At 45.4% G+C, this 25,458-nt stretch overlaps 1 protein-coding gene across 1 annotated transcript in view; it reads right to left on the bottom strand.

Annotated features, from left to right (window-relative positions):
- Positions 1-24,326, bottom strand: part of PLA2G4A (phospholipase A2 group IVA) — an 88,737-nt gene extending 64,411 nt beyond the window's left edge. The window contains exons 1-3 of the mRNA XM_004578970.2: positions 24,248-24,326; positions 18,774-18,876; positions 8,816-8,897 (exon numbers count right to left, since the gene is read on the bottom strand). Of these exons, the coding sequence (XP_004579027.2) occupies positions 8,816-8,897; positions 18,774-18,806 (115 nt within the window). The 5' untranslated portion in view covers positions 18,807-18,876; positions 24,248-24,326. The remainder of the gene's footprint in view (positions 1-8,815; positions 8,898-18,773; positions 18,877-24,247) is intronic.
- Between the last annotated feature and the right edge of the window lie 1,132 nt (positions 24,327-25,458).

Below are 25,458 nucleotides of genomic sequence, written 5' to 3'. Positions count from 1 at the left end.
GCTACACAGTCATCAGATTTATCTTTTTAACTGTTTTTATTTTTTTTTTTTCTTAAAAGTGGGAAGCTCTGCTAGAGAGGCACCAGCAGTTGGGATCATCTTTTCTTAGATTTCCCAGCCAAGAGCTCATGCATCATTGAGCCTGGGCAGTAGCTCTCAAAAGAGAGTTCAGATGTGGGGACCTCTGGTGAGCATGCAGACCTCTGGTCCTCACGGCCCCGAGCACCACCTGCAGAGCTGCAGTGGAACCAGGAACCCATGCTGGTAGCCAGTCGAGTGGGCCATCTTCTGGAGGCACTTTTGGTGTCCTGTTTTAGACACGCAGAAGGGACAACTGCAGCTCTTACTGATGCCAGCACGGCATCTCTCAGCCGACCCACAGAAGACCAACTGCAAATAGGAAGTCTGAGTAGGAAGCATGGCAAGGGGAGCAGGGCCCAAGGAGCAAAGGACAGGCTGCGAGGTAACAGCCACACGGCAACCAGAGGCTGTGGCTCTGCCCTGAGAGTCCCTCAACTCTGCAGCCCTCAGGATTGCAGCAGGCAACAAAGGGACAGGTTGGGCAGAGCAAGTGGGGAAATACGTGACTTCAAGGGCATTGTTCAATGGACTCTTCAGATTAAGTGAAAAATGCATAGCCTGCCTCGCCTATAAGACCAGTTCACTCTCATGGGGCCAAGGCTCTTGTTTATCTGTTTCCCAGAAATGCCAGAGAAAGCCAAGCCAAGTGAAAGTCAATCTGAAACACATGAAGTGCGTGGGAAGGGGAGGCACGCAGATGGTAAACACCGTTCACTCACTCACCAAATATGTGAGTGCCCACCACATGCCAGGAACTGCCCGTCAAAGGGCAATGCGGCTTTGATAGCAGGCCAAGCCCCAAACAGCAGATCCAAATTATGGAAGTGAGTCAAATGCTAATATCTAATTTTAGAGGCCAGGTAACCTGGAGACAAGCAGGTACACTATGCCGCTGACTAGTCACTCAGTCACTCGGATGATTGCACAAAAATGAGGTCAGGCCTCCGGGGGGTGGGGGGAGGAACTGTCTTTTGAAACTAGATCTCCGTTTGAATGTTGGAGTAAGAGGAGGGAGAGGTCTTTTTTGGCCCAAACAAGGAAGAGAAAGCAGAAAGGCATGGTTCGTTGGGAAGAACCAGATAAGGAAGAGCTGAGCAGGCTGGAGCCGCGTGAGCCCAGCAGGGAGACGGGGGGCTGCCCAGCCTGCTCAGATCCTCAACAAGTCATGCGTTCCAGCATACTAGAACTCAGACGAGATAAGGAACGCATCATGGAAACAAGGCTGCGCAACGGCTTTCTGTGTCAAAACAGCAGAAGAAGCCAGTCACTTTCATTTCTTAGCGTTTATCTATTTATTTTAAAAGATTTATTGACTTTTGTTGGAAAGCCAGATTTACAGAGAAGAGAGACTGAAAGATCTTCCATCCACTGGCTCACTCCCCAAGTGGCTGCAACAGCCAGAGCTGAGTTGATAATGAAGCCAGGAACCAGGGTGCTTCTTCTGGGCCTCCCACTAGACTGGGTGGGTGCAGGGTCCCAAGACTTTGGGCCGCCCTCTACTGCTTTCCCAGGCCACAAGCAGGGAGCTAGAGGGGAAGCGAGGCAGTCGGGACACTAACTGGCGCTCACTTGGGATCCCAGCACATGCACGGCGAGGACTTGAGCCACTGGGCTACCACGCCAAGCCCCTTTGCATCTATTTTTACTTTAAAATAATGTCAATATTCTACGCAGCTGGTCTGGAGTGACTATTGCTCTAGTTACTCTTCTTGCTTTCATTAGCCAGGAACTGCAAAGCTAGGGTGCGGAAGGATGCCGGTCAGTGGGAAACTTTGCTACAGCAATCTGCATCGTGCTAATCTGGATGAACTAAGCAACAAGAGAGGCAGTAACAGACGCTGCAGGATGAAGAACAGCTTCAAGGCATTTTAAAGCAAGAGGAATGCAAGCAGTACCCAGGTCCCCTTCTACCTCCGGGCTGCATTCTCGTTGGCATGGGAGCAAAGCTAAAACAGGCAGCTGCACAGAGCACGAAGGGCCCATTTTGCCAGCATGGTCTAGTGCTGCCTTTAGGTAAATTCCTAGAAATGCATTAGGGGGAAAAAAGAGTCAAAAGTAAGAATTTGTTTCCCTCCCGTATATCTGCTCCATGGCATCGTGAGTAACACCTACAGGACAATCAGAGGCTGAGTCACAGGCTCAGCCCCAGCCAACAGGCGGGGAAGCAGAATTGTAGTGAGTGGGCAGAAACCCTCTTACATCCCATTCTTTTATCTAAATCTTGACAAACAAAAATGCTTGAGGGTGTGGCACACATGTCTTTTATATTCCCATAAAGAGGACATGAAGCTACATGCGCCAGAAATAGATTCACGATTCTGTGGTTGGAAATTCGCTCATAAACGTCAATGATTTAAGGAGTGACTTTCCTGAAGTAACAAGAGATCTCACTCCCAGCTCTGTCCGAGTACTGCTACACGATCTGGGATGGGAAATGATGGCAGCTTCGGTACCCCAATTTCTTTAGACACACACACATACATATTTGTATATATGAATGTGCGTGTGTGTATACATTTGTGCATACAGATACACAGATAGGTAGATTTGAAAGGCAGAGTGACAGAAAAGAGAGAGAGGGAGGGAGGGAGAGAGAGAGAGGATCTTTCATCCATTGGTTCACTGCCCAAGTGGCTGAAGGAGCCTGGACCTCCATCTGGGTTTCCCAAGTGAGTGGCAGAGGCCTATGGACTTGCTGCTCTCCAGGCATATTATTAAGTAGGGAGCTGGACCAGCAGTGGAACGGGCAGGACTCAGACGAGCACTCATATGGCATGCTGTTGTTGCACGAGATAGCTTAACCCTCTGGGCTAAAACATCCCTCTCCGTACCTCAAATTCTATCTTAAATATTTCTTATCTGCTTCCTCAGTCCCATTTCATTCAGTAGAGATTTAAACTCTTTGCTTAAAGTAAAGATGATCAGTACTCCAATATGATTTTTACGACAAACAGCAAAATGATTTCCCCTCCAAGCATCAATCTAAATAGCTATGCCCCCATGAAGGGGAACTTGAAACACTGTTTCTCCAAATGTAATTCCCTTAACCACTTTCACTAATCTAAGTGTGCATTCAGAATACAAGACCCTTGTGTCATCACGTCCTGCAGCCTGGGCTTGGAAACCTGCGCTTTTAAAAACTTGGGCACAGTGAACTTGTACATACAATTTAAAAACACAAGCTTAAATCAGGCATTCACCCTGCAGGTTAAAATGCCCACAGCTCACACTAGCGTCCTGAGCTCAGGTCCCGGATCTAGTTTTTGACTCCAGATGTCTACAAATCCAGATGCTGGGAGACAGCAAGGACGACCGAGCCAGATGGGCTCCTGCTTCCCACATGGCACACCGGGGTGGTCCTCCTGGCTTCCAACTCGCCCCAGCCTAGCACCAGGTCTCACAGGCATGGGGAGTGAGTCTCTCTCTCTTTCTTTGTGTGTCTTTTTGTCCTCTCCGTTTCAGCATGGATATTTTCTCTGGCTTTGTTTTTAGGGTCACCGATGATCTCTCCAACTCCTAGCTATAGTAGATCCCTCTAGATGCAGTTTTTTTTTTAAAAGATTTATTTATTTTATTACAAAGTCAGATATACAGAGAGGAGGAGAGACAGAGAGGAAGATCTTCCGTCCAATGATTCACTCCCCAAGTGAGTGCAACAGCTGGTGCTGCGCCAATCTGAAGCCAGGAGCCAGGAACTTCCTCCAGGTCTCCCACACCAATGCAGGGTCCCAAGGCTTTGGGCCATCTTCAACTGCTTTCCCAGGCCACAAGCAGGGAGCTGGATGGGAAGTGGAGCTGCCGGGATTAGAACCGGCGTCCATATGGGATCCCGGTGCGTTCAAGGCGAGGACTTTAGCTGCTAGGCCACACTGCCGGGCCCTAGACGCAGTTTTAAACTTCAGTTATTATATGTTTTATTTCTAAATTTTACACTCGAATCTTTTATAAACATCTTGCTCCTTGGAAAAGTACTCAAGGTTTGTCATCTACTTTCTGGAACATATTGTTCTTGGTTATATTAAAGATCATATCTAAAGTTGCAGAGGTATTTCTTACTTCCGGATTTTATCTTTGGTGTGTTTTAACTTTTTGTAAAGAATTCTGGATGAGTTAGATCTGTCCTGGCAGGTAGAGAGTACAGAGGCTCCTTCTACAGAATACATTTACTCATAATTTATCGAAATCATTGTGTGGTTTAGTCCGTTTCTTGTCTACTCCTGTACTTAGGACCCCAACTGAAGCTAGAGTTTTTGTCTGGCCCATTTTCCTTGGGCAATTCTAGTCTCCTTTTGCTTTGCTGTCTTTCAGGCACTCCATGTTTGCATCTGAGCCAGTTGCCCTGCAAATACAGCTGCCCCCTCACAATGGAGCTCTGGTATTGTTTTCTGAGTCTATCAAATTCAACTCGGTTGACGGTTGACGTTGAAATACAGTTTTTACCGAGTCCTCTGAGATAGCCCAAACTCTGCCGTATTCCTGCCTGCCCACTGCTTGACCATTTCCCAGTGCCTGATGAGCACGCAGACTTACCCGGATGGCGGCGATGAAGGGAAGGCAATGTGGCTTGTGGCCCACTCGGACCACTGCAATGCCTTCCGATCTCCAAGAGACCTTGGACCCCTCAAGTATCAGTTTGTCCAATAGCTTTTCATGTCTTTAGATTTTAAAAGTAAGTATGTATATTTAAGTAATTCTGAGAAGAAACGAATATTTGCTATTGGCTACTTTAGCTTAGTTCAATAACCTTTTAGTTCTTAACTTTGTCTAAAGCATAGTAATTCTTCTCTATTATTATTATTATTTTTTAATTCTTCAGATGGCTGCCCAAACTTTTGCCATTTTCCAGGTCACCTGCTATAATCACTACTCCTCAGTTGAGGAATTAAGTAGGACTCACACTTCCCTTGGAAAACAAAGGGGACAATCAGTTGGAGTCTTTCAGTTTCCTTTCCCCACAACTCCAAAAAAATTGCATTTATCATTCATAATGCACCTATTCATACCAATTTTCTCCCTTTGTATTAAAAAGGTTTTAGAGAAAAAAATCCATATTACCCTCACTAAGTCTTATGTCATTGTATGCATATATTTCTCATTTATTAACCTCAGTTCCAAATTTAATCTGGAAATACTGACTTTTCCCTAACAGCTCTTTCTAACTTTTAAATACAAACTTTAATCACTCCCTTTAAGGCATTACTGCTGAACACGCTATTGGAACGCAGTTGTGCGTATTTCAGTGGCTCCAAAACAACGGGCACATCACAGAATAATACTATTTACCACAGTCATCAGACCTAAAACACTAGTACACAAATTTGAGCTTCTAGTGTAACTGAAATAGGGAAAGGATTATTTGTTGATTTTATAAACTGCACCATGTTCAAAGTGAATGAGGAACTGAAGTGCTCCCAACACATCACACTTCTATATTACACAGAAAACACAAAATATGAGATACAGAGTAAACATGTGATACACTTGACTCATTCTGAAATTATCTCCCATGAAGACTCCATTGAGAAATAATTTAATTTTACTCAGAATTTTTAAAAATTTAGGCATATACTGAAAAAAATTCCAAAACTGACAGTAAACTAAAGCTCATGCACAATCAAAACCTAAAGACTAATTTAAAGCAGAAAAAAATACTATAAGGAAGAAAGTAGCTATAAGCCAGTAGCCTATACTTTTATCATTAATAAAAGTAAGAATTTGACAGCATAATTCATCTAAGGAAATATTTGCTAAATCAATCCAAGAGTATTATAATTTTACGTACGTTGAACCTTGGGAAAAAATCTAGTTAATAGTGGACAGAAATACCAGAGCCATTTGTAATATACCAAAACATAGATTATAAATTTATTTTTTAATTTTTTTGTAGTAAGGCAATAAATGAAGAAATCTTTAAAAACAAAGTAATAGCTATACATTCCTGTATTCCACTAATCAATTCAATATTCCCTGAGTTCTTGCTACCGTGGCAGACTTGGGGCTCAACACTAACTCTTCAGGAAACGGGCAAGCCACGGCCCTGTGTCACAAGCACATGATAGCCCTGCGACACAGCAAGTGCTAAAGGCAACTGGGACACCTGCCGGAGGGAACTGCGCCCAGGCCTCTCAGCAAGCTTACCAGCGGGGCACCATTCTACCTCCTGGTTATCTCAAGCTGACAGGGAAGGGTGCAACAACTTGCTCAACACAGAAATTCGGAATGACAATCTCTTGTCTCCAAGTTAAGAAACAGAGTTATGGACCCGGCAGCATGGCCTAGTGGCTAAAGTCCTCGCCTTGAAAGCCCCGGGATCCCATATGGGCACCGGTTCTAATCCCGGCAGCTCCACTTCCCATCCAGCTCCCTGCTTGTGGCCTGGGAAAGCTGTCGAGGACGGCCCAATGCATTGGGACCCTGCATTGGTGTGGGAGACCTGGAGGCAGTTCCTGGTTCCCGGCATCGGATTGGCGCGTACCGGCCCGTTGCGGCTCACTTGGGGAGTGAAACATCGGATGGAAGATCTTCCTCTCTGTCTCTCCTCCTCTCTGTATATCCGGCTTTCCAATAATAATAAAATCTTTAAAAAAAAAAAAAAAACAGAGTTATGCCAGGGCACAGATTGCTGGAAAAAAAAAAAAAAAGGAGTCTTTGGGTCAAGTAAAGATACTGTTCAAGAAATAAATATCTTTTTATGTTGACGGGTGAAGTCACGTTAATAAGAACCAGTCACGTTGCCTGGGCACTTACTATCTTCCAGGCACGTGAAGGGACTTCACCATTTACATTATCTTTTACATCTAGTTAAGTACCAACCACTGGAAGCCACCTCATGTAGGTCCGAATCCTCACGTCACCAAGACGAAGCAGCGAGCTGGGAGTACAGGCAAGTGCCCACGCACAGGGGCTGCAGCGGAGGCTGCCTGGGCCGAGTGGCCTGCACGTCACACACCCTGCTCCAGCCTCTCTTGGATTCACAGGCCTGTTCTATATCTTTGAAGAAGGGCTGCAAATGCCCCTGCCTGGGCTTACTGCATAACCTCTGTTACTAACACTGACCTACACAGCTCAAATTCCCCACCGACAGCACCAAGTGCCTCAGAATGCGGACAGCTCAAGGTCGCTCCTCATTTCTCAAGCAGTGTGCCACACGCACAGCATGGCTCCCTTTCACCCTGCCAACTGACTCCCACCTGAGACAGTCCTACTGCACTGTACTACCTGGGAGGAAGGTAACCCCACGACGCACCTGAGCCTCGGAGCGCCACAGCGCTCGGCCTGAGGTTCCTCCTGAGCAGCCAAGCCCTGAACTTGGACAGAACTCAACAAGGAAGGCGCAGGAACCAGAGCTGCTGCTAACTAGTGCTTTGTTGATAAAGGCAAATTAGGCCTCTCTTTTGCAAGCCTGGGCAGTTGGTGACCTAGTGTGTGGCTTTTCTAACAGTGTGGCCTTTCTGGCTGTAAGACCTGTCTGTGGCTTTGCTCAAGTTCAAGGGGAAATGACTTCTTTCAATGAAGAAAACTCAAGGTATCATGAAACCGAAGTAGGAATAGCCCGAGGAAGCCTCCGCCAAGGAGGGGTCATGTCTGAGCTGGAGCTCAGGACACAGAGCTCTGAGCGCTACCCTTGCTCCCATGGAGGCCCCGGCTCTGCGAACTCACCTCTCCTTTTGCCCTCACTTCCCGGCTTCCCCCCTGCTGCATACCCTGTAGTCCCGGAAGGCTGGAGCAGAGCGCACCTCCTCCCTGCGCAGGGGCCTTCCCCAGCCATTACAAGCTCCAGTCCCTCTTGCTCCTTGGAAACAAACTCAAGCTATTTGTCACATTTCACACCCCACCAGTCTGACAAGCACAGAACAGCCAAAGCCTTCCTGATATGAAGATCCAGTCACCCCACTTGCTCTTAGTCTCAGGGCTAGCCCCGGTCCTCGCGGGTCTTTGTCCTCCTGTCACATCCTGGCGCTGCACCTGGGCAGCACGGGTGGCTCCAGCCCCCAGGCGCACCTGCTCTCCTCCCTGCTTGGGATACGCCCCTTTGGCTACTTTCAACTCCTTCCTCATTTCCCCTACTGAGAAATCACAATCCCTTTCTTTCTGTGAGACACATTTGGGGAGTTAAAACCCCCATTTCTGTACTTTGGCAATACTCTAAAGGTTCACCAAATTTATCATCATGATATTCACCCATTTTCTTTGCAATTCCACCTCCATGAACCTAGTCATCTGAACTGTAAGATTAACAAAGGAAACTTTCTTAAAGCATGACAAAGTCTGCCAAGCAGTTAATGCAACAGTGACCTCTGACCTCAGGCTGTAGCTCTGAGTCTCGGGCATGGACTAGCTTCTCCAGCCACTCCTCACACACTGCGCATGCGAAGGCGCGAGAAGGGCGGCCGCCTGTTCTAACCCTATACATAATCACTTCCGGCCTGTCGAGGCCTTGACTCAGCACTCTTCTCAAAATAGAATCACACAGAAACTCTCCGAATTCCAGAAATCTATATGTCACGTGACAGTCCTTTTGTGTGACTGCAAGTGTTCACAGCTCATGGACAGCCTTGGGGAAGTGTGGTTCTGACAGCACGCTGCGTCAGAACGCTGGTCGGAATTCTGTCACTCCAAGAGCTACACAGAGAAAACCACATTTGAGGAAGGGACAGCCCCTTGCTCTCAAGGAACCAGAGCAAGCCAAGCAAACCGCAGAGCCATTTTGACAGTAAAGCAAGAACGCACTTACGCATATCCCCGAAGGCACCCTTTGTCACTCTGGTGGCACGTAACACCACGACCGTGAACTTGTGGGAGTACTGGTGCTCCACCTGCAAACAAACAACAGGCGGTTTAAGATGAGCTTTGGCCCTGGAGACTCATGGACATGGCTGTCGTTGAAAACAGACACACACACACACATACACACACAGACAACCGGCAACACACATACCAGGAACATGCTGACCCGATGCCTCTCCCACCGCGGAATTATTGAGAGCTTGAATCCGTCTTTAAAATGTCGCACAGGTTCAATTATTAGCTCAACTGCTGGCCCTACTTCGCTGTCAGGTTTGCCCAGTGCTTAGGAAAAAAATGTAAATCAGGCATCCTGGGAACACAATCGGGCTTTATACTCAGGCACCCTGGCTTGGGAAGGCCAACTCAGAGGAAGACATTTGCCTCATTGAGTTTGTTTGTTTTCGCTGTTGCTGGTGAATGAATCCATTATATACCGTGAGTGTAGCATTAGACATCTCTATTGGCCTAATAGATTGCAGGTCATAATAACTATTAGCAGATAGTGGGCTTTTGTCAACACCTCACCTGAATGGAAATGAGTTATCAGACAATCTATCTCACTAAAACAGAAAACGGAAGTAGGCACCCCAAGTTCTCAGAGCAACGGGAGAGCCTACTAGGTCCACAAAGCTCAGGTGTTTTCTGTCTCAATCGCAGTGAGGCAGGCCTCACTGAACCCAGGAGGCTTCTCCACCGGCCTAAACCCACCACTGTCTGAGAAAGTGACTAACATTCTTTCAACACTGAGATGTGAGCATTTTTTTTTTTACTTATTTATCTTTACTGGAAAGTCAGATATATAGAGAGGAGGAGAGACAGAGAGGAAGATCTTCTGTCCCTTGATTCACCCCCCAAGTGACCACAACGGCCAGAGCTCAGCCGATCTGAAACCAAGAGCCAGGAGTTTCTTCCAGGTCCCCCACGTGGATGCAGGGTCCGAAGGCTTTGGGCCGTCCTCAGCTGCTTTCCCAGGCCACAAGCAGGGAGCTGGATGGGAAGAGGGGCCGCCAGGTTTGGAACCGGTGCCCATATGGGATCCTGCACATGCAAGGTGAGGACTTTAGCCAGTAGGCTACCACAGCAGGCCTGAGAAGTGAGTACTTTAAGAAGTGTAAAAAGGACACACCGATTGATGAGCATCTGAAGTAGTGAAAGTGGCACTTACAGGAAATATGTAACATTGAACACACATAATTTAAAAGAAGAAAACTCTAAAGTCAGTAAGCTAAGCTTCCATGCTAGTAGATTAGAAAAAGAAAAGCAAGTGAAATTCAAAGTAAGCAGAAGAAAAGTAGTAAAAATTAGAGAAGAAATAAAAATTAAAACCAGGAAAAAAGAGAAAATTAATAGAATCAAAGTCAGTTCTTTGGGAAGACCAACAAAATTGATAAGGTAACCCAGGCTAACTAAGAAAAAGACTTGAGTTTTAGAGCATCATGTCAACAGATTAAAGAAAAAACACATAATAATGTCAATAGCTATATTAAAAGAATTTGACAAAATTAAACATCTGTTTAATGTGAACCTCCAGCAAACTACGACCATAAAGGAATGTGTTCAAGTTGAAGAACATATTCAAAACACGTATAAGTCAACACGCCACCTAACGAGGAGACATTAGATGGATGCAAAAGTCCAGTGAGGTAGGATTGTCACTCCATCATTCCTTCCCAGAACTGAGTCAGGAGGAACAGGAAGAAATAAAACTAGCTTTATCTGCAGATGAAATTATCCACGTATACAGACCAATGCAATTTTTTAAAAAATTGGAACTAAGAATTTTATACTATAAAATTAGTATAAAATCCAATTGTTTTCCCACATACTTGTAATAAACAAGTGGGAGCTAAAATTCTAAAGGCAATATAGTTTCTGTTAGCATCCCCAGAAATGAAACACTTAGCAGTAATAGATTCAGTAAAATATATACAAGAGCTACATTAGCAAAACTCCATGAGAGATGGGGAGAAATCGAAGAACTCAATCAGAGTAAGCGGAATGACAAGCCACGCTGCCGCACAGGAAGTTGCAACACAATCAAGAATGTCAGCTCTTCTTTTTTTTTTTTAAAGATTTTATTTATTTTTATTGCAAAGTCAGATATACAGAGAGGAGGAGAGACAGAGAGGAAGATCTTCGTCCAATGATTCACTCCCCAAGTGACCACAATGGCCGGTGCTGCACCAATCCAAAGCCAGGAGCCAGGAACTTCCTCCAGGTCTCCCACACCGGTGCAGGGTCCCAAGGCCTTGGGCCACCTTGACTTCTTTCCCAGGTCACAAGCAGGGAGCTGGATGGGAAGTGGAGCTGCCGGGATTAGAACCGGCGTCCATATGGGATCCCGGTGCGTTCAAGGTGAGGACTTTAGCTGCTAGACTACCGTGCTGGGCCCATCAGTTGTTCTTGATTTGATCTATGGATTCAAAACTGCACCAACCAGAATCACAGTAACCTAGTTGGTAAGGATGATAAGCTGACTTGACAATTTACAGAGGTCAACAATAATGAGTGCAAAACTGAGGGAGAGTAACAAAGTTGTAGAACTGACATTACCTGATTTAGAAACAATCTAAAGCTGTAGTAACCAAGAAGTGTTGGCAGGAGGAAAAAAAGACAAGTAGATGAACGGAAGGAAGAGAATCCAAAAACAGACACTCCGAGTCGGCTGGTTGCCAAGGAACAACTTTATGAGGGGACAGGTATCCTTTTCTTTAAAGTGGTGCTACTTCAGATGGACAGTCACATGCAAGAACAAAAGAATCCAGAGAAACAATGAGACCTGAAACACAATGAAAAAATTCCTTGAACGCTCCAGTGGAGATTTAGTGTCTGCCACTGAAGAGACCTTCTAAGAACTGATAATTGTATATAACACTGCTTCCCTTCCCACGTGTCTATACCATGTCCTAAAACTAGGTTTAGATGAACACATGAATTTTCAAATATCAGAGAATGTCTCAAACTACATGGATTTACAAGTGCCTCAACAGTCTGTTGTAACATAAAATTATGAGACAGGCTTTATTATTTAATGTTAAATTTTTAAAATCATTATAAATATATTCATATGTTATGTGTTTATTAACTGTTACAGCAAGACTCATTGATTATGAACCCTATACTACATATGCTATTAGATTCCAAGGCTCATTTCATCTTTTAAACAATGCTATTATATTCATGTCATTATTTATATTTATAGGTGATTAAAATTTGAAAAATTAATTTCCTAATAACTCAGATTTTAAATTGGTAAACTTTATTATAATCTAGTGCCTTTATTCTTCCTACATTTTTTGTTACTTAGATAATAATAATGCCAAAACTTGTAACTTTCATAATAATAAAATGTCACCACTTATTAAAACAGTATACTTATGGTTATAATATAGTTTGTAACCTGCATGATTGATCTAAAGACCTACTGAGTTATTTCCTATAAATCCACTTAGCTGTCCTTTTCTTGACTTGTTTTCATTTGCATCAGCCTCGATTCTACTCTTCTGATTGGAACTGACGGAGCCCTCGTGCTGTTCACAGTAAATGACCAAGTGGCCACTATGTTCATGCTACACGGAACTTCCAGCCTGTGCAGACAGCGCTCGGTTCTGACTTGCACAGTGAGATTTTTGTTACAGCTCGGGACTTGTGCCAGAGGAAATAGTATGACTGAATCCACAGCCCGTGCTCCCCAGGGAAAACCACTGACTCAGGGCCATGACAGTCAGCAGCTGGCACAGAGAGATGCCATATTTCAATTGAGATGTCAAATCAAAGCCCAATCCACTGACTTAGTCACCAAGAGTCAGTTTTTCCTTCAGGTCTTGGATTATCTTACTTTGTCTCGCTTCGTCCATAATCTTTTCCATAATGGAACCCAAGACCCTCTGTCTTGCCACATTTACAAGTTCCAAGTCATTAGGCAATTACTACTGTACAAAATTCATCCTGTACAGTTATATTTATGCCTGTAGCTAAGATGATTGGCAACTGTGAAAAACTGCCAGTCCGTCTGCACCTAGTCAATTTGATGATTTTACTAACTTGCATGAAGGTCTACTGACACTTGCAGAATTAATGAAACAATTATAAGTCAAATCCAATGGAAGACAAGGTGGAGTCTACACGAAAATGCTGGGGGGTGGTTTCCTCTGCTCAATTATCAATGTCTAATTTTACCTCAAACTAAAACTAAAGACTGTGAGCAAAACAGAGAGTTCAGAGCCTTAGTACTGAACCCAGAGATCATGATCCCCCAAATCAACCACACGCAACTTCAAACGCAGCTCAGGGATGTTTCAAAGCTACAGTTCCATTGAAGTCAAACATCAATAATGATGCTTTTTGTGATTAGAATCTTATTTTCAGTTTCATTTCCTAGTGTAGAATTCCATTCTAACACAATTAACAGCACAGACGCTGTGCTAACAGTCCCCAACATTTTTCAAAGGATCATCAACAGGATTTATAGTTTGCGATGTTATCTCACTTGCTTTAAGACTTCTCAGTCATGGGTTGGCTATGTACACAAATGAATGCTCCAAACACCTAATTTGGCCACAGGGTTGGTTGGCTCTAGCAGACATCATTATAGGAAAAATAGAACTTCACTTTGACATTCTCTTCCACATACAACAAAGCTGTCACTTGCAAGCATTACAGTAGGATTTTTTACAGATTTATTTATTTTTATTGGAAAGGCAGATATATAGAGAGGAGGGGAGACAGAGAGGAAGTCCCGTCCAAGGATTCATTCCCCAAGTGGCTGCAATGGCCAGAGCTCAGCCAATCTGAAGCCAGGAGCCAGGAGTTTCTTCCGGGTCCCCCACGTGGGTGCAGGGTCCCAAGGCTTTGGGCCATCCATGTCCACTTTCTCAAACCACAAGCAGAGAGCAGGATGGCAAACAGGGCCACCGGGATTAGAACTGGTGCCCATATGGGATCCTGCACAGGCAAAGCTAGGACTTCAGGCACTAGGCTACTAGGCTATGCCCTGCAGTAAGATTTTAAGTCCTCCTTTAATGAAGATCGCAGATAATGCTCTTTTGTGGGAAAATTAATACAAGAAAATATTTGATGTGGACAGCTTAACTCTAAAATGCTTATTACTTGCTTAAGTCTACCGTGACTGCTGCACCTCCAAGTTACAAAGAGAGAGATTCTAATCGGTTGGTAATGAAACAGTTGCAACAGCATAAAAAGACATTGGAACCTGAGCCTTTGCAACCTCCGTACTCCTGAAGATCCTACTCTCTCCTCGAGCCAAGGCGGCACCTGGCCAAGGCAGCAAGGGCCGGAAGCAAGGCCCGCTCTCGTCTGGAGTAGCTTGTTAGACACATGAACAGCCAAGTGCATCGGGGAGCTTCCCCACCAATCCCTACAGACATGGAAGAGGCTGTGGGTGGGGGACACTAAGCGCTCACGGCCAGCAAATCCCAAACTACTCCTGTTTTAAAAACTTTTTGTTGCCTTACATGTTCTTTTTCTAAAGCAATCAGGAAAAGGCACACAGCTACATACACATGTAAGATGAACATTTCAACAACGTATCCATTTTTTTTTAATCCCCGATTTCCAGATTTTCTGACTTGGTTTTCCCATCTGTCAGATAGTATTCATGTAACCAACCGCCAGTATCTTTCTAACAGTGAATTGATTATTTGTAGGGAGCTGAAAAAAGACCTCAGTATTTCACACAGTCAGGACTGTTACTCCTATGACGATGATATGAAGTGAAATGAGATGTTCCCACGCCCATCCTCAGCATTTGATTGTCTCATTCAGTGAGCGGTGGAATCCACAAGCCAGGAGAACCTGCATGAACTTGGCCGGAAACCCAGCGTTCTGGCCACGAATAGAGGACTAACACACTCCTCAGTGTAAATCCAAGCTGATCACACTAAACGGAAATCCTATAAAATGGGACAATTGCCAATATTGTTGGGCTTATCTGGAGGCACACCTGACTAAATGCAGTAGACAGATATTCCACAGGCTGAAAATAGCAGGAAAAAAATCTGAATGACTACCTCCCACTGAAGATAAAAAGCTTGATAATGGTATTAAAACAACAACAACAACAAAGGAATGCATGCCTCAAGGTAGCAAAGACATAACAAGGTTAAAGATGTGACCCACCAGGACAAAGTTCAAAAATATAGCAACCAAGGGCCGTGGGCTTGGTTTTGTCCTGGGGTACCTGCTGACCCGGAAGTGGGAAGGCTGGGAGTTTCAGGGTAAAGATCCCAGTGGGCCACACTGCTGTCTCCCGTGGAGGCTGCAGAGAAAACAGCGGGCCTGAAGCTGGGGTGAGGGCTGTCCCAGGCTGCCGGCTCCCTGAAGAAGACCTGAAGCTCTCTGAAAGAACAGTGTCGAAGAATTGTCCATTTTAACGTTCAGTGTATGATCAAACACGGTCAGGAAGTGAGGTGACGAAAGGCCAAGGCTACAAGCCCGCCTGATCCACTGGCAGGCACAAAACAGAGCGGTCCAACAGCAGCTGGAGACTATGTATGGAGGGCAAGGATTTGAACGTCAAACTGAAACAGGAGTGCGTGGAACTGGAAACCACACAAAATGGCTAAGAAGGTTTTCTTTGTTAAACAGAAAGATAAAAATGTAATGATCTTCTAGGGACGTGTGAGTTACTCTGACATGCCACATGGTGCCCAGGTGTGCCTGTGGGGTGGACTAGCACTGGGACCAGAGACCTCACCGAGGGGACTGCCTGGGGTCCCTGGGAATGATCTGAGCAGAGCAGAGCAGGTGGAGGAGGAAGCAGGGTACCCCTCCGCCTCCCAAAGCCTACCCCTCTCATGGGCAGCCCGGGCTCTTCTGAGTGTGTTACCCATGTGCCTTCTCTCCCAGGGTGCTGGCTTGAGAAGCCACTTCCTGGGACTTCTCAGTCTCCATCATCAAGGGAGCTAATCCCGCATAATTAATGAATTAATACCTCCTTCCAGTTCTCTTCCACTGGAGAAACCTAACTGAGGCACGAGCCTTCCTCTTGCCTACTTACATCAGTGGACGGCAAAGCCAGGGCCCAGTGCCTCCACACCTGCTGGCTGTGCACAGCGCTGCCGCTTGGCCAACGTCGTGTTTCATATTTCCAGATCTCACCTTGTGAGTTCCCTGGAAATATCTTACATGGCCAGGTTTCGAAAGAAACTTCTGTGCAAACAATAATTTCCTATTTATGGGAGCCCGGTGAAGCAGACACACCAGGAACTACTCACACCGCTCGCCAGAAGGGCCGAGTGCTCCTGAGCACGTAGCAAGTAAGATGAGACTGTCACTCAATACTGGCTCCTTGACTTTTGTCTCTTTGTTTGTGTTACCATGATCATCTGGAATGCAGCCTTTCCACATTTTTTGGAAAAAATTATCAGCTGTTCTATGGTGTTTCCTAAAGACGCTTCTACTTTATTTGGCAGGTAGTCACACTAGCACACCCCTGTGACTGACAGCCTCTGGGGTGGGTGTGTGTGTGTGTGTGTGTGTGTGTGTGTGTGTGTGTATGTGTGTGTGTGTGTGTGGCAGGGAGACCTGCCATGGCTCACAGGTGCTAAAAACAGACCGAGTTTTCTTGCTCTAGGGGAAAAAAGGGGAAATTTCTATCAACATTTCATATTGACCGTGTCTTTTAAAGCAGATGTCTCTAGTCTTAAAAAATAACCCAATTCTAAAGGTGCAGATATCTTCAGGCTGGAAAGTCCAACTCCAGGCACAGAACAGCGAAGCCCATTACGCACGAGGTCCTGCACACTCTGCCCCCTCGTAGGAGCCGGCACAGGAGGCGGGCTGCAAACCTTTGCCACTCAGCACTCCGTCCCAGCTGTGGGGAATAGCAGTGGAGTTTTCTCTGCTGGAGGCGGGTCCCATCAGCTGGCCCAGCTGGTCCAAACTGCTCAGAACTGGCTAGCGGGCTCCACTCCCTTCGTCTTGCTTTCGTACCAACACCCTGGATGGACTGCGCTCACCCCCATTACTGTGAAAGCCGTATTTCTATGAAGCCAGAGCAGGAGTCGTGTCATAAAACAACGGACTCTTAACCATGAGCACAATGCTTGTTCCATATTCACAGCAGGAAGAAGGAACAAAAGTGATCCTTGTCATTTTAAAGGGCTCTGAACTCAAACACTAACTGTGTGTGCTTCTGAGGCGGGAAACCTAAAGTGATAATGGATATGTGGAGGGCTGGTCTGCGTGTGTCGCCATCTTATGATGTCACACGGGTAGTTACTATAGCCCAGCTGTTTAATTGTAGTTAACAAAATCGGTAAGCAGAGGCGTCAGAGCAGAGCTTTGAAGCAGTGCATGTAGTTGGATTCTCACGCACATTCTGATCTTATATATGATTTTCAATATAAAAGTCCTACTAAAGCAGAAAACTGAGTGGCCCATGCCAAGTCAGCCAGCCTGAAAGATGTCGGGCTACCCAACAACTGGCAACTCTGAGAGTTAGAACAGCTGCTCACCTCTGACATGGTGATCGAGCAAGGGATTAAAGAAGCATCCATGTCGGAGACACAGACACACTTCACTACTATGAAACCAATTCAAGGGAAGCCAATTTCATTTAATTAATCCACAGAAATTACGGTTATGAAAGGAGTGTAGTATGTTACTTAAAAAAAATGTTCTCACAGTGTTTGTATAAGGAAAGCATGGAACGGGTGTTGGGTACAGTGGTTAAGGCCACTCTTGGGAAGTGCACGTGACTTACAGGAGCCGAGGTTTGAGGCCCGGCTCCGCTCTTGCTAATGTACATTCAGAGAGGGCAAATGATGGCTCCGGGATGGGGTCCCTGCCACCTCAGGACAGATCTTGAGTCCCTAACTCCTGGCTCTGTGCTAGTCCACACCAGCTTTACTGGCATCTGTGGAGTAAACCAGTAAGTGGCAGATCTCTATCCATCTCTCTCTCTGTCTCTCTCTGAATTTCAAATTAACAAGTAAATAAAAAGGAAAGCTTGATTCTATGAGTTTAATAAAACTCACTCTTTTACATGAAGAAAATACTGACTGAAAGTAAAAGGATGCATACACTATAGAAACAAGAGGGGGTATATTAATAAAAGATGAAGCAAAATTTAAAACAAATGCATCATTATAGATAACAAAGGACTTATCACAATGATAAACTATCAGTTCAACAGACATCTATACTTTATATGTAAAAATGGTATTGTGGGTTATTTCTCAATATCTATATAATGAACTTTTAATCCATATAAGCCTAAGTGAGTCTCAAGGAGATCTCTGCTGTTACTTATTTGAAGAGGCAGGGGGCCAGGACACCTAGAGAGAGCCCTGGCCTCCTGGGTCATCTCCTCCCTCCTCCCGCAAACGCCCACAGCGACTGGAGAGCTCAGTCCATGACTCCCGAGCAGGTGGCAGGAGCCTACTCCAGGGACCACCACCCCTGCCTCCCCACATCTGCTTTAGCAGGAAGCTGGGTTCAGGATGCTCCAGGGCAGCACCTTCACCAGCATCTTAGCCACTAGGCTATATCCTTCCTCTGCTTTGCTGGTGGTTGTTTAATCAGAAAAGAAAATGCGCCCTTTTAGTGAAGTTTGGAAAATTGCATACCAATTTAAAATTACTCATCTCTTTACTGAAAACAATTACACAGGCTCAGAATTGCTGTGCAATAACTATATATTTCGTTGTCTCATAGAAGTTCAGTATTGCTGCAGTTGCTTGCTGTTTATTCCCCTCCCAACCACTCTTTTGCAGAAACTTACAGTGATAAAAAGAGATGAGTTTGTGCTACTGTCGCCCACGTGGATCACACTAAGGTCAAGAGGAGTTTGGTAACAAACCCAGCAGCTGCCAGCGCCACCACACTGACACACAGAAATGTGTCTGCCCCTCCAGGCAGAAGGCAAACAGGGAACGACTTACTATAATGTGCTGATACGGATCTATAAACGACATTTTGCTTTCAGTTACAGGAAATCTTTTCACACTTCAAAGTTCTTCTCTGGCACTTGAGCGTCTCCAAAACCTACAAAATAAACAGTCACTATTGTTAAGTTTCCCGTTGGACGAGGGGCCAGGCCTTGGTGGGACAGAAGGGATCTCGGAAAGCCGAAGGCCCCCCAGGGAGCGGAGGGGCTGTTCCCGAGCCCTGGGCACGCGCAAACCGGGAAAGAGAAACTGGTTCTGACCACACCGTTTAATTTCTATATTTATTTGTCCAAGTTAATTCCGTGAGGAATTATTAGACAATTAGGGTTTATTTTTTCATTTGCCAAGAATTTTATGAAAAAGTCACTGAAGTTACGGAAAAAAATTTTTTTTAACTGATTGTAATCTAAAGGCCACATGTCTTTGTTTTCTGTTTGCTTTACACAAATTCACAATGAAAAAGGAAAAGTTTCTCACCTGGGCTATTTGCTAGGAATTTTTAAAAATGGGTCCTGGCGTAATGGTTTAGCGGCTAAAGGTGAGGACCTTACACACACTGCAATCCAATATAGGCATAGGTTTCTGTCTTGGCAGCTCCACTTCCCATCCAGCTCCCTGCTTCTGGTCTGGGAAAGCAGCTGAGGACAGCCCAAAGCCTTGGGACCCTCCACCTGAGTGGAAGACCAAGAAGAAGCTCCAGGCTCTTGGCATCAATTAGGCTCAGCTCCTGCCATTGTAGCTACACGGGGAGTGAACCCGTGGATAGAAAATATTATCTCTGTATCTCTTTCTCTCCACAAATCTGCCTTTCCAGTAAAAATAAATAAATCTTTTTTGAAAGTCATTATTAGTATGGAGAACATTCAAACAACTCAAAATCAACATACTGTATGATCCAGCAATAGCACTCCTAGGAATATATCCAGAACACTTGTTTTATGAGAAACCAACATGCACTCCTATGTTCATAGCAGCACAATCAGTAATTGCAAAAACATGGAAGCAGCCAAAATGCCCATCAACAGAGGATTGGATAAGAAAGTTATGGGTTCATCTACTCCATGGAATACTACTCAGCTATTAAACAAAACAAAATGCAGTTCTTTGTGGCCAAATGGGCCAAACTGGAAACCATAATGCTAAGGGAAATGAGCCAATCCCAAAAGGTTAAATACCACGTTTGCCTTAATTTAAGATGATATGATGTTATGTATAACATGTTATGTTATATATGTTATATGTTGTGTATAAACTAAAATTGAAATGTTAATGAGGTGGTCACAGAAAGTGGTTAAGAACTCGCATTTACTTTTAACATATTGGTTACTCATTACTATGTCAATTAATTCCATGGTGATGGAAATTTTCGCTGATGGTATGTTCGAGCTTTTGATTGATCGGGATGATACTCTGCTGGCTCTGTTTTCAGACCAGAGAGGGTATACCTAAGAAACTGATGAACTTGACTGGACAATAAGATGCTGGACTCTATGTTTGGTATATGCTTGCAATGGGGGATTCTCAACTGAACTTGAACTATGGTTATGCAACAAGGTGGAGGAATCCACCATGGTGGGAAGGTTTGGGGAGGGGTGGGGAGAATCCAAGTACCTATAAAACTGTGTCACATAATACAATGTAATTAATGAATTAATAAAAATACTAAAAGCAATTAATAATTAAAATGATAAAATACTAATTATCAGATTATAACAAAAAAAAGAAAGTCATTATTAAAGTCCAAATTTAACATGAATGTATTTTTTAGTAGATTTATTTTTATTGGAAAGGCTGATTTACAGAGAGGAGACACAGATCTCCCATCTGCTTGTTCACCCTCAAGTGGCTGCAATTGCCAGAGATGAGCTAATTCAAAGCCAGGAGCCAGGAGCTTCCTCCAGGTCTCTCACTTGGGTGCAGGGTCCCAAGGCTCTGGGCCGTCCTCCACTGCTTTCCCAGGCCACAAGCAGGGAGCTGGATGGGAAGTGGAGCAGACCTGACACAAACTGCCACCTATATGTACTGCCAGTGCTTATAAGAGGAGGATTAGTCAGGAGGATGCCATCTTGAGAGCCCAGACCTGCTGGTGCCTTGGCCCTCGGACCCCCAGCCGAGGAGCTAAGCACCTCCAGCAGGGAAAGGACCTTGGAACTCACTCCCCGTGAAAATGTCTTCAATGACTTTCTATTCCTTTAGGGGAAAAGCTGAAATCCTCAGCATGGCCCAGCTGTGGCTTTCACACCTAGTTGATATAAGCTAAAACAAGAAGGCCCTTATATTTCACAACACAACGTAAAAACACATACATACATACACGTACAGAAATAAACTACGAAAGAGCATCTGATGTAAAACTCCTAAGAACGATGCATCTGACTTGTCTTCTGTCGCTTAAACAGCAGCAAGCAGCCCCCTGGAGCTATGTAACCATTCACTAACATTCTTTAAAACTCGGAAAGACTTCAAGATGGGAGCCCATCTCCTTCTCCAGCACCATGGTTTCCCTCTCCATTCTCCCATGCTATATCCCATAGTGCCTTTTCTCTCCTTTCCTCAAGTTTACCAGTGTGTACCCAATGCAGGGCTGTAGCTTAACATCCATCCATCCGTCTGTTTAGCAAACATCTGAGCCCTACTTGTACAGCACTCATTGTCTCAGGAACTGGAGAGGTGAAAGTGACGCCTTCCATGAGGAGAGCTGAGGGTCACAAATGCTGGGAACAGCAAAGGCAGAAACAAGACAACCTAAGCAGCGCTGGAGAAAGTCAGAGGGCAGCAGGGGCAGCTGAGACACAGCGTTGGTGGCACTGGAGTCCAACGTCCCAGGCAGGAAGTCTGAGGAAGTAAAGGAAGACATGTGACTGCTGAATGGTGACCAAAAGCAAAAGCTCATGGTGAGGCTGGAAGCAGAGTTCTGTGGGGCCGCAAAGGCAACTGCTCTTCACCTCCGTGAACCAACCCCTTCTTCAAAGGATGTTAAATATCAGCCTCTACAATTCAGCAAAGAAACAGAAGAAGTGAAATCTCAGTGGGGGTAGGGTGAACACTGGAAACACTTCAAGGAAAGGGGTTGCTAGGGCCCAAAGTTTGTTGTCAGCTACTTTAGTTCCTGTTCTCATTTCTGGTAAGTTCATTCATAACCACTGGTTCACCACCTAAGTAAGTGGATATCACTTCAACTTGAAGCCAGACTTGGAGGAAGACTACTGGAGTCCAAAGAGAGAGAGAAAAGTGTTGAAATATTTCTGATGTAAGTTTCCAGGCTGATTCTCTCTCTCTCTCTCTCTCTCCTTCCCTCCCTCCCTGCCTCCCTTCCTCTCCTTCTCCGTGTGTGTGTGTGTGTGTGTGCATATGCACACACAGGGTTAAGAGGTTCAAGATAACTAAATACAAATCAAACATGACTCATGGCACTTACTCCTTGAGTCCTTCTGTTCTTTAATTCAGCTCTTCTCTTGCCTTGATGAAGCTTCAGCTGGCCTCAGAACTTCCCTGTTCACTCTTGCATCCCATTTCAGAGGAAACAACAACAGCAGTTGAAACACCAGACGCGCTCAGTGTTGACCTTCCTCTCCCCAGGCGAGGGCTGTGGCCGCAGCGAAGGACAGGTCCTGACTCCCTCCCTCTGCTCTGCCCAGAGTCTACGCGTTCCAAGCCTGATCAATTTCATTTCTGGCCACTTACGGTTGTGTCATGGCGATGAGAAAGGGATACTGGGCTTAAGTGAAAGTGATAACTTCCTGGCCTTGCTGTGAGTTGGCTTTGTGCTCTCTGGAGTTCAATGCATGCCATTAAACTGAATGCATCCTTCTTTCCCGGATGGTTTGCATGGAGGCTCTGCTTGGGATCTCTTTGCTTTGTTCCCTGATGCTGAACTTACCCAAGCTCATCTCTGCTGGAGTTAGGAGTCCGTACTTCCTCTGACATCCCAATACCTCTCATGATCTACTTCCGGGTCTATGCTTATGAGGTCCTTTCATTCCACCAGGCAAACCACTTGTACAGCGCGTGCAGGACCCAGAGCCCCTTCCCAGCCTTCTCCTCACTCTGTGAAGAACACACGTGTTCTTTCTTCCAACAGACTCTGAGGATGTAATTATTTCTGAAATGAAACTCTCTATTCTGCTGCATGTGTCCCTTTCCAATTCTGCAAAACCAGACATCGGCCAACTCCAGAAGACACATATTGAACCCTCCGGTGAGCTGGCCGTGTTGTCTTCCACAGGCCCTCACTCAGCTGGGATTCAGGAGGTGTATTCCTCCCCACGTTTCCCTCCAGGGGCAGAGGGCTCATACTCAGCACAAGTTTCCAAAATAAAGGAACACCAACAAACCCTACCGAGGTTCCCCCAGCTGGCCACTAATTCAATCCTTCAACACCTGTGAAGTTGGTAAGGTTTAGATTGATACAATGCTGCTTGTCTGCTTTCCACAAAACAGAAAAGGTAGATGCTTTGCAGTGTGTTTTAGGATTTTACATCTTCAGGTCTTGGTAATAACTTCCATGTTAAGGTTAAATACCTAGATGGGCCATTTGTAGAAACAAAGAAGCAGGGAACCAGGGAAATCCTCTCTCCAACCAAGCTAGGCAGAGTTATCACAACAACCTAACAGCCCTGGAGACTGACCAAGAGACATAGAGCAAAGGAAAAGAATGTTTGTTCGGAAGAACAGTTGGCGTGTGGGTTGCTCCCACTCGACCCCTGCTTTGCAGCTCACATGCCCTGGAACACAGGGCAGCCTGAAGGTTCACAGCTCGGCCCTTGGTTGGCTGCACGGGGAGGCAGGATTCTGCATCCAGAGCAGGCAGAGCGAATTCCACACGCAGAGTTTGTGCAAGACAGCAGAGAGCATTTCTTCTATGGAATAAAGTGTAGTCTCATTGCAGAATTGAAAATCAAGTGAATTGACATCTTTCACAAACATGCAAAAAAGACCACAGAGATCCCAGTACTAGATAACCAGGGACCTCAGTGCTGTCTGGGGTCTTTCCTGGTTGCAGCAAGCAACAGGAAAGCAGAACCAGAGAACCTAGCTAAGGCCTCGCTTGTTCCTGGTGAGCTGGAAAACCGTGTGTATGCAAGCCAACCAGATGCAACACTTGTGAGTGCAGAATGTGAAAGCCACAGAGGGCCGTTACACTCCCTGTTACACTCCCTGTTTACACTCCCCAGGCTCTGCAAACCTTCCCTAAGCCATACACACAGAATGGTAGAGTCAAAGACACTTTCCCAGCAAAATGGGTGCAACTGGAGACCAGCAGGCAGCAAAAGAGCCAATCCCACAGGCAGACAGCTTCAGAAACATGTAATATAAATGACCAAAACTGCCATCTGGAGATTTGGTTTGTTTATAGTCCTTGTCTACACTCTTGGGGAAAAGTTTGTCTACCTACTCCTTGTTGAACTCTGTATTTAAAATAATTATATAAATAAATGCCTAGTAAAAAAAATCAAAGAAATACTCACTTAAAGTGTTTATGCCAGTCTTTGGCCACTCACTGACCGGCAGCTAAGCTGTACTGCTTCAGGGGCAGTCGTAAGGAAGCCGACCTAAAGAAACAAGCAAGCAGACAGAAGAATCAGGGCACACGTGTCACACCCTGCTCAGGACACCTGCAGGCTTACTGATCGCCTGGGTTCCAGACCAGATCCCACTCCGACCCCAGCTTTCTGCCTGTGCACACCCAGGGAGCCAGCCCAGGACGGCTCGGGACCGGCTCGGGGACCGGCGAGACCTGCTTGGGCTTCCCGGCACTCGGCGTGACCTCAGCTAGCCTCTGTCTCGTCGACATCTGAGAAGCAAACCAACAAACGGAACATGGCCCTCTTCCTGACCGTTTCTGTCCCTACATTTTTCAAATAAATAAAAATAGTAAACTCAGTTTTTAGATAAAATATTAACATTAAAAAAGGGAAACTCAGAAGATCCATGAGAAGCTGAGTAGGCAAGTCACTAAGGCACACTAGCTTTCCAAGAAAAGGGTCAGAAGGCCAAGGCACCACCACGTAGGCTGCAAGCTGAGCTGTAATTTAAAATCCACACGATGCCAGGAGAGATGAGCCATACACAGGAGAAACAGTCACGACCCAGTGTCTCTGCAAGACTCCACAGTGTGAGCTTAGATAACAAACTTGTCAATGTGTCTGTCACACGTATGTCTGTGTGTCTGAAACCTGAAGCAAAACATGCTTAGAAAGCTATAAGAAAGATAAAGAGGGCCCGGCACGATAGCGTAGTGGTTAAAGTCCTCACCTTGCACGTGCTGGGATCCCATAGGGGCGCCGGTTCTAATCCCGGCGGCCCTGCTTCCCATCCAGCTCCCTGCTTGTGGTCTGGGAAAGCAGTCGAGGACGGCCCAAAGCTCTGGGACCCTGCACCCGCCTGGGAGACCTGGAAGAGCTCCTGGCTCCTGGCTTCAGATTGGCTCAGCTCCAGCCGTTGCACTCACTTGGGAAGTAAACCATCGGACAGAAGATCTTCCTCTCTGTCTCTCCTCTTCTCTGTATATCTGCCTTTCCAGTAAAAACTAAATAAATCTTTTTTTAAAAAAAAGAAAGATAAAGATTAGCCAGTTAAATCTTTTCACCAGTAAGGCACTCAACAGCCCATGAGATATTTATTAAAAATGTCAAGTAAATCCTCTCATTTTTGTATCATAGTGTCAAATAGCAGTAAA

This window comes from Ochotona princeps, chromosome 10, assembly GCF_030435755.1.
Source record: "Ochotona princeps isolate mOchPri1 chromosome 10, mOchPri1.hap1, whole genome shotgun sequence".
In the NCBI taxonomy this organism is placed as follows: Eukaryota; Metazoa; Chordata; class Mammalia; order Lagomorpha; family Ochotonidae; genus Ochotona; species Ochotona princeps.
Note: the sequence above shows the minus strand (reverse complement) of the source record. Positions and strands in the feature narration are given on the sequence as shown.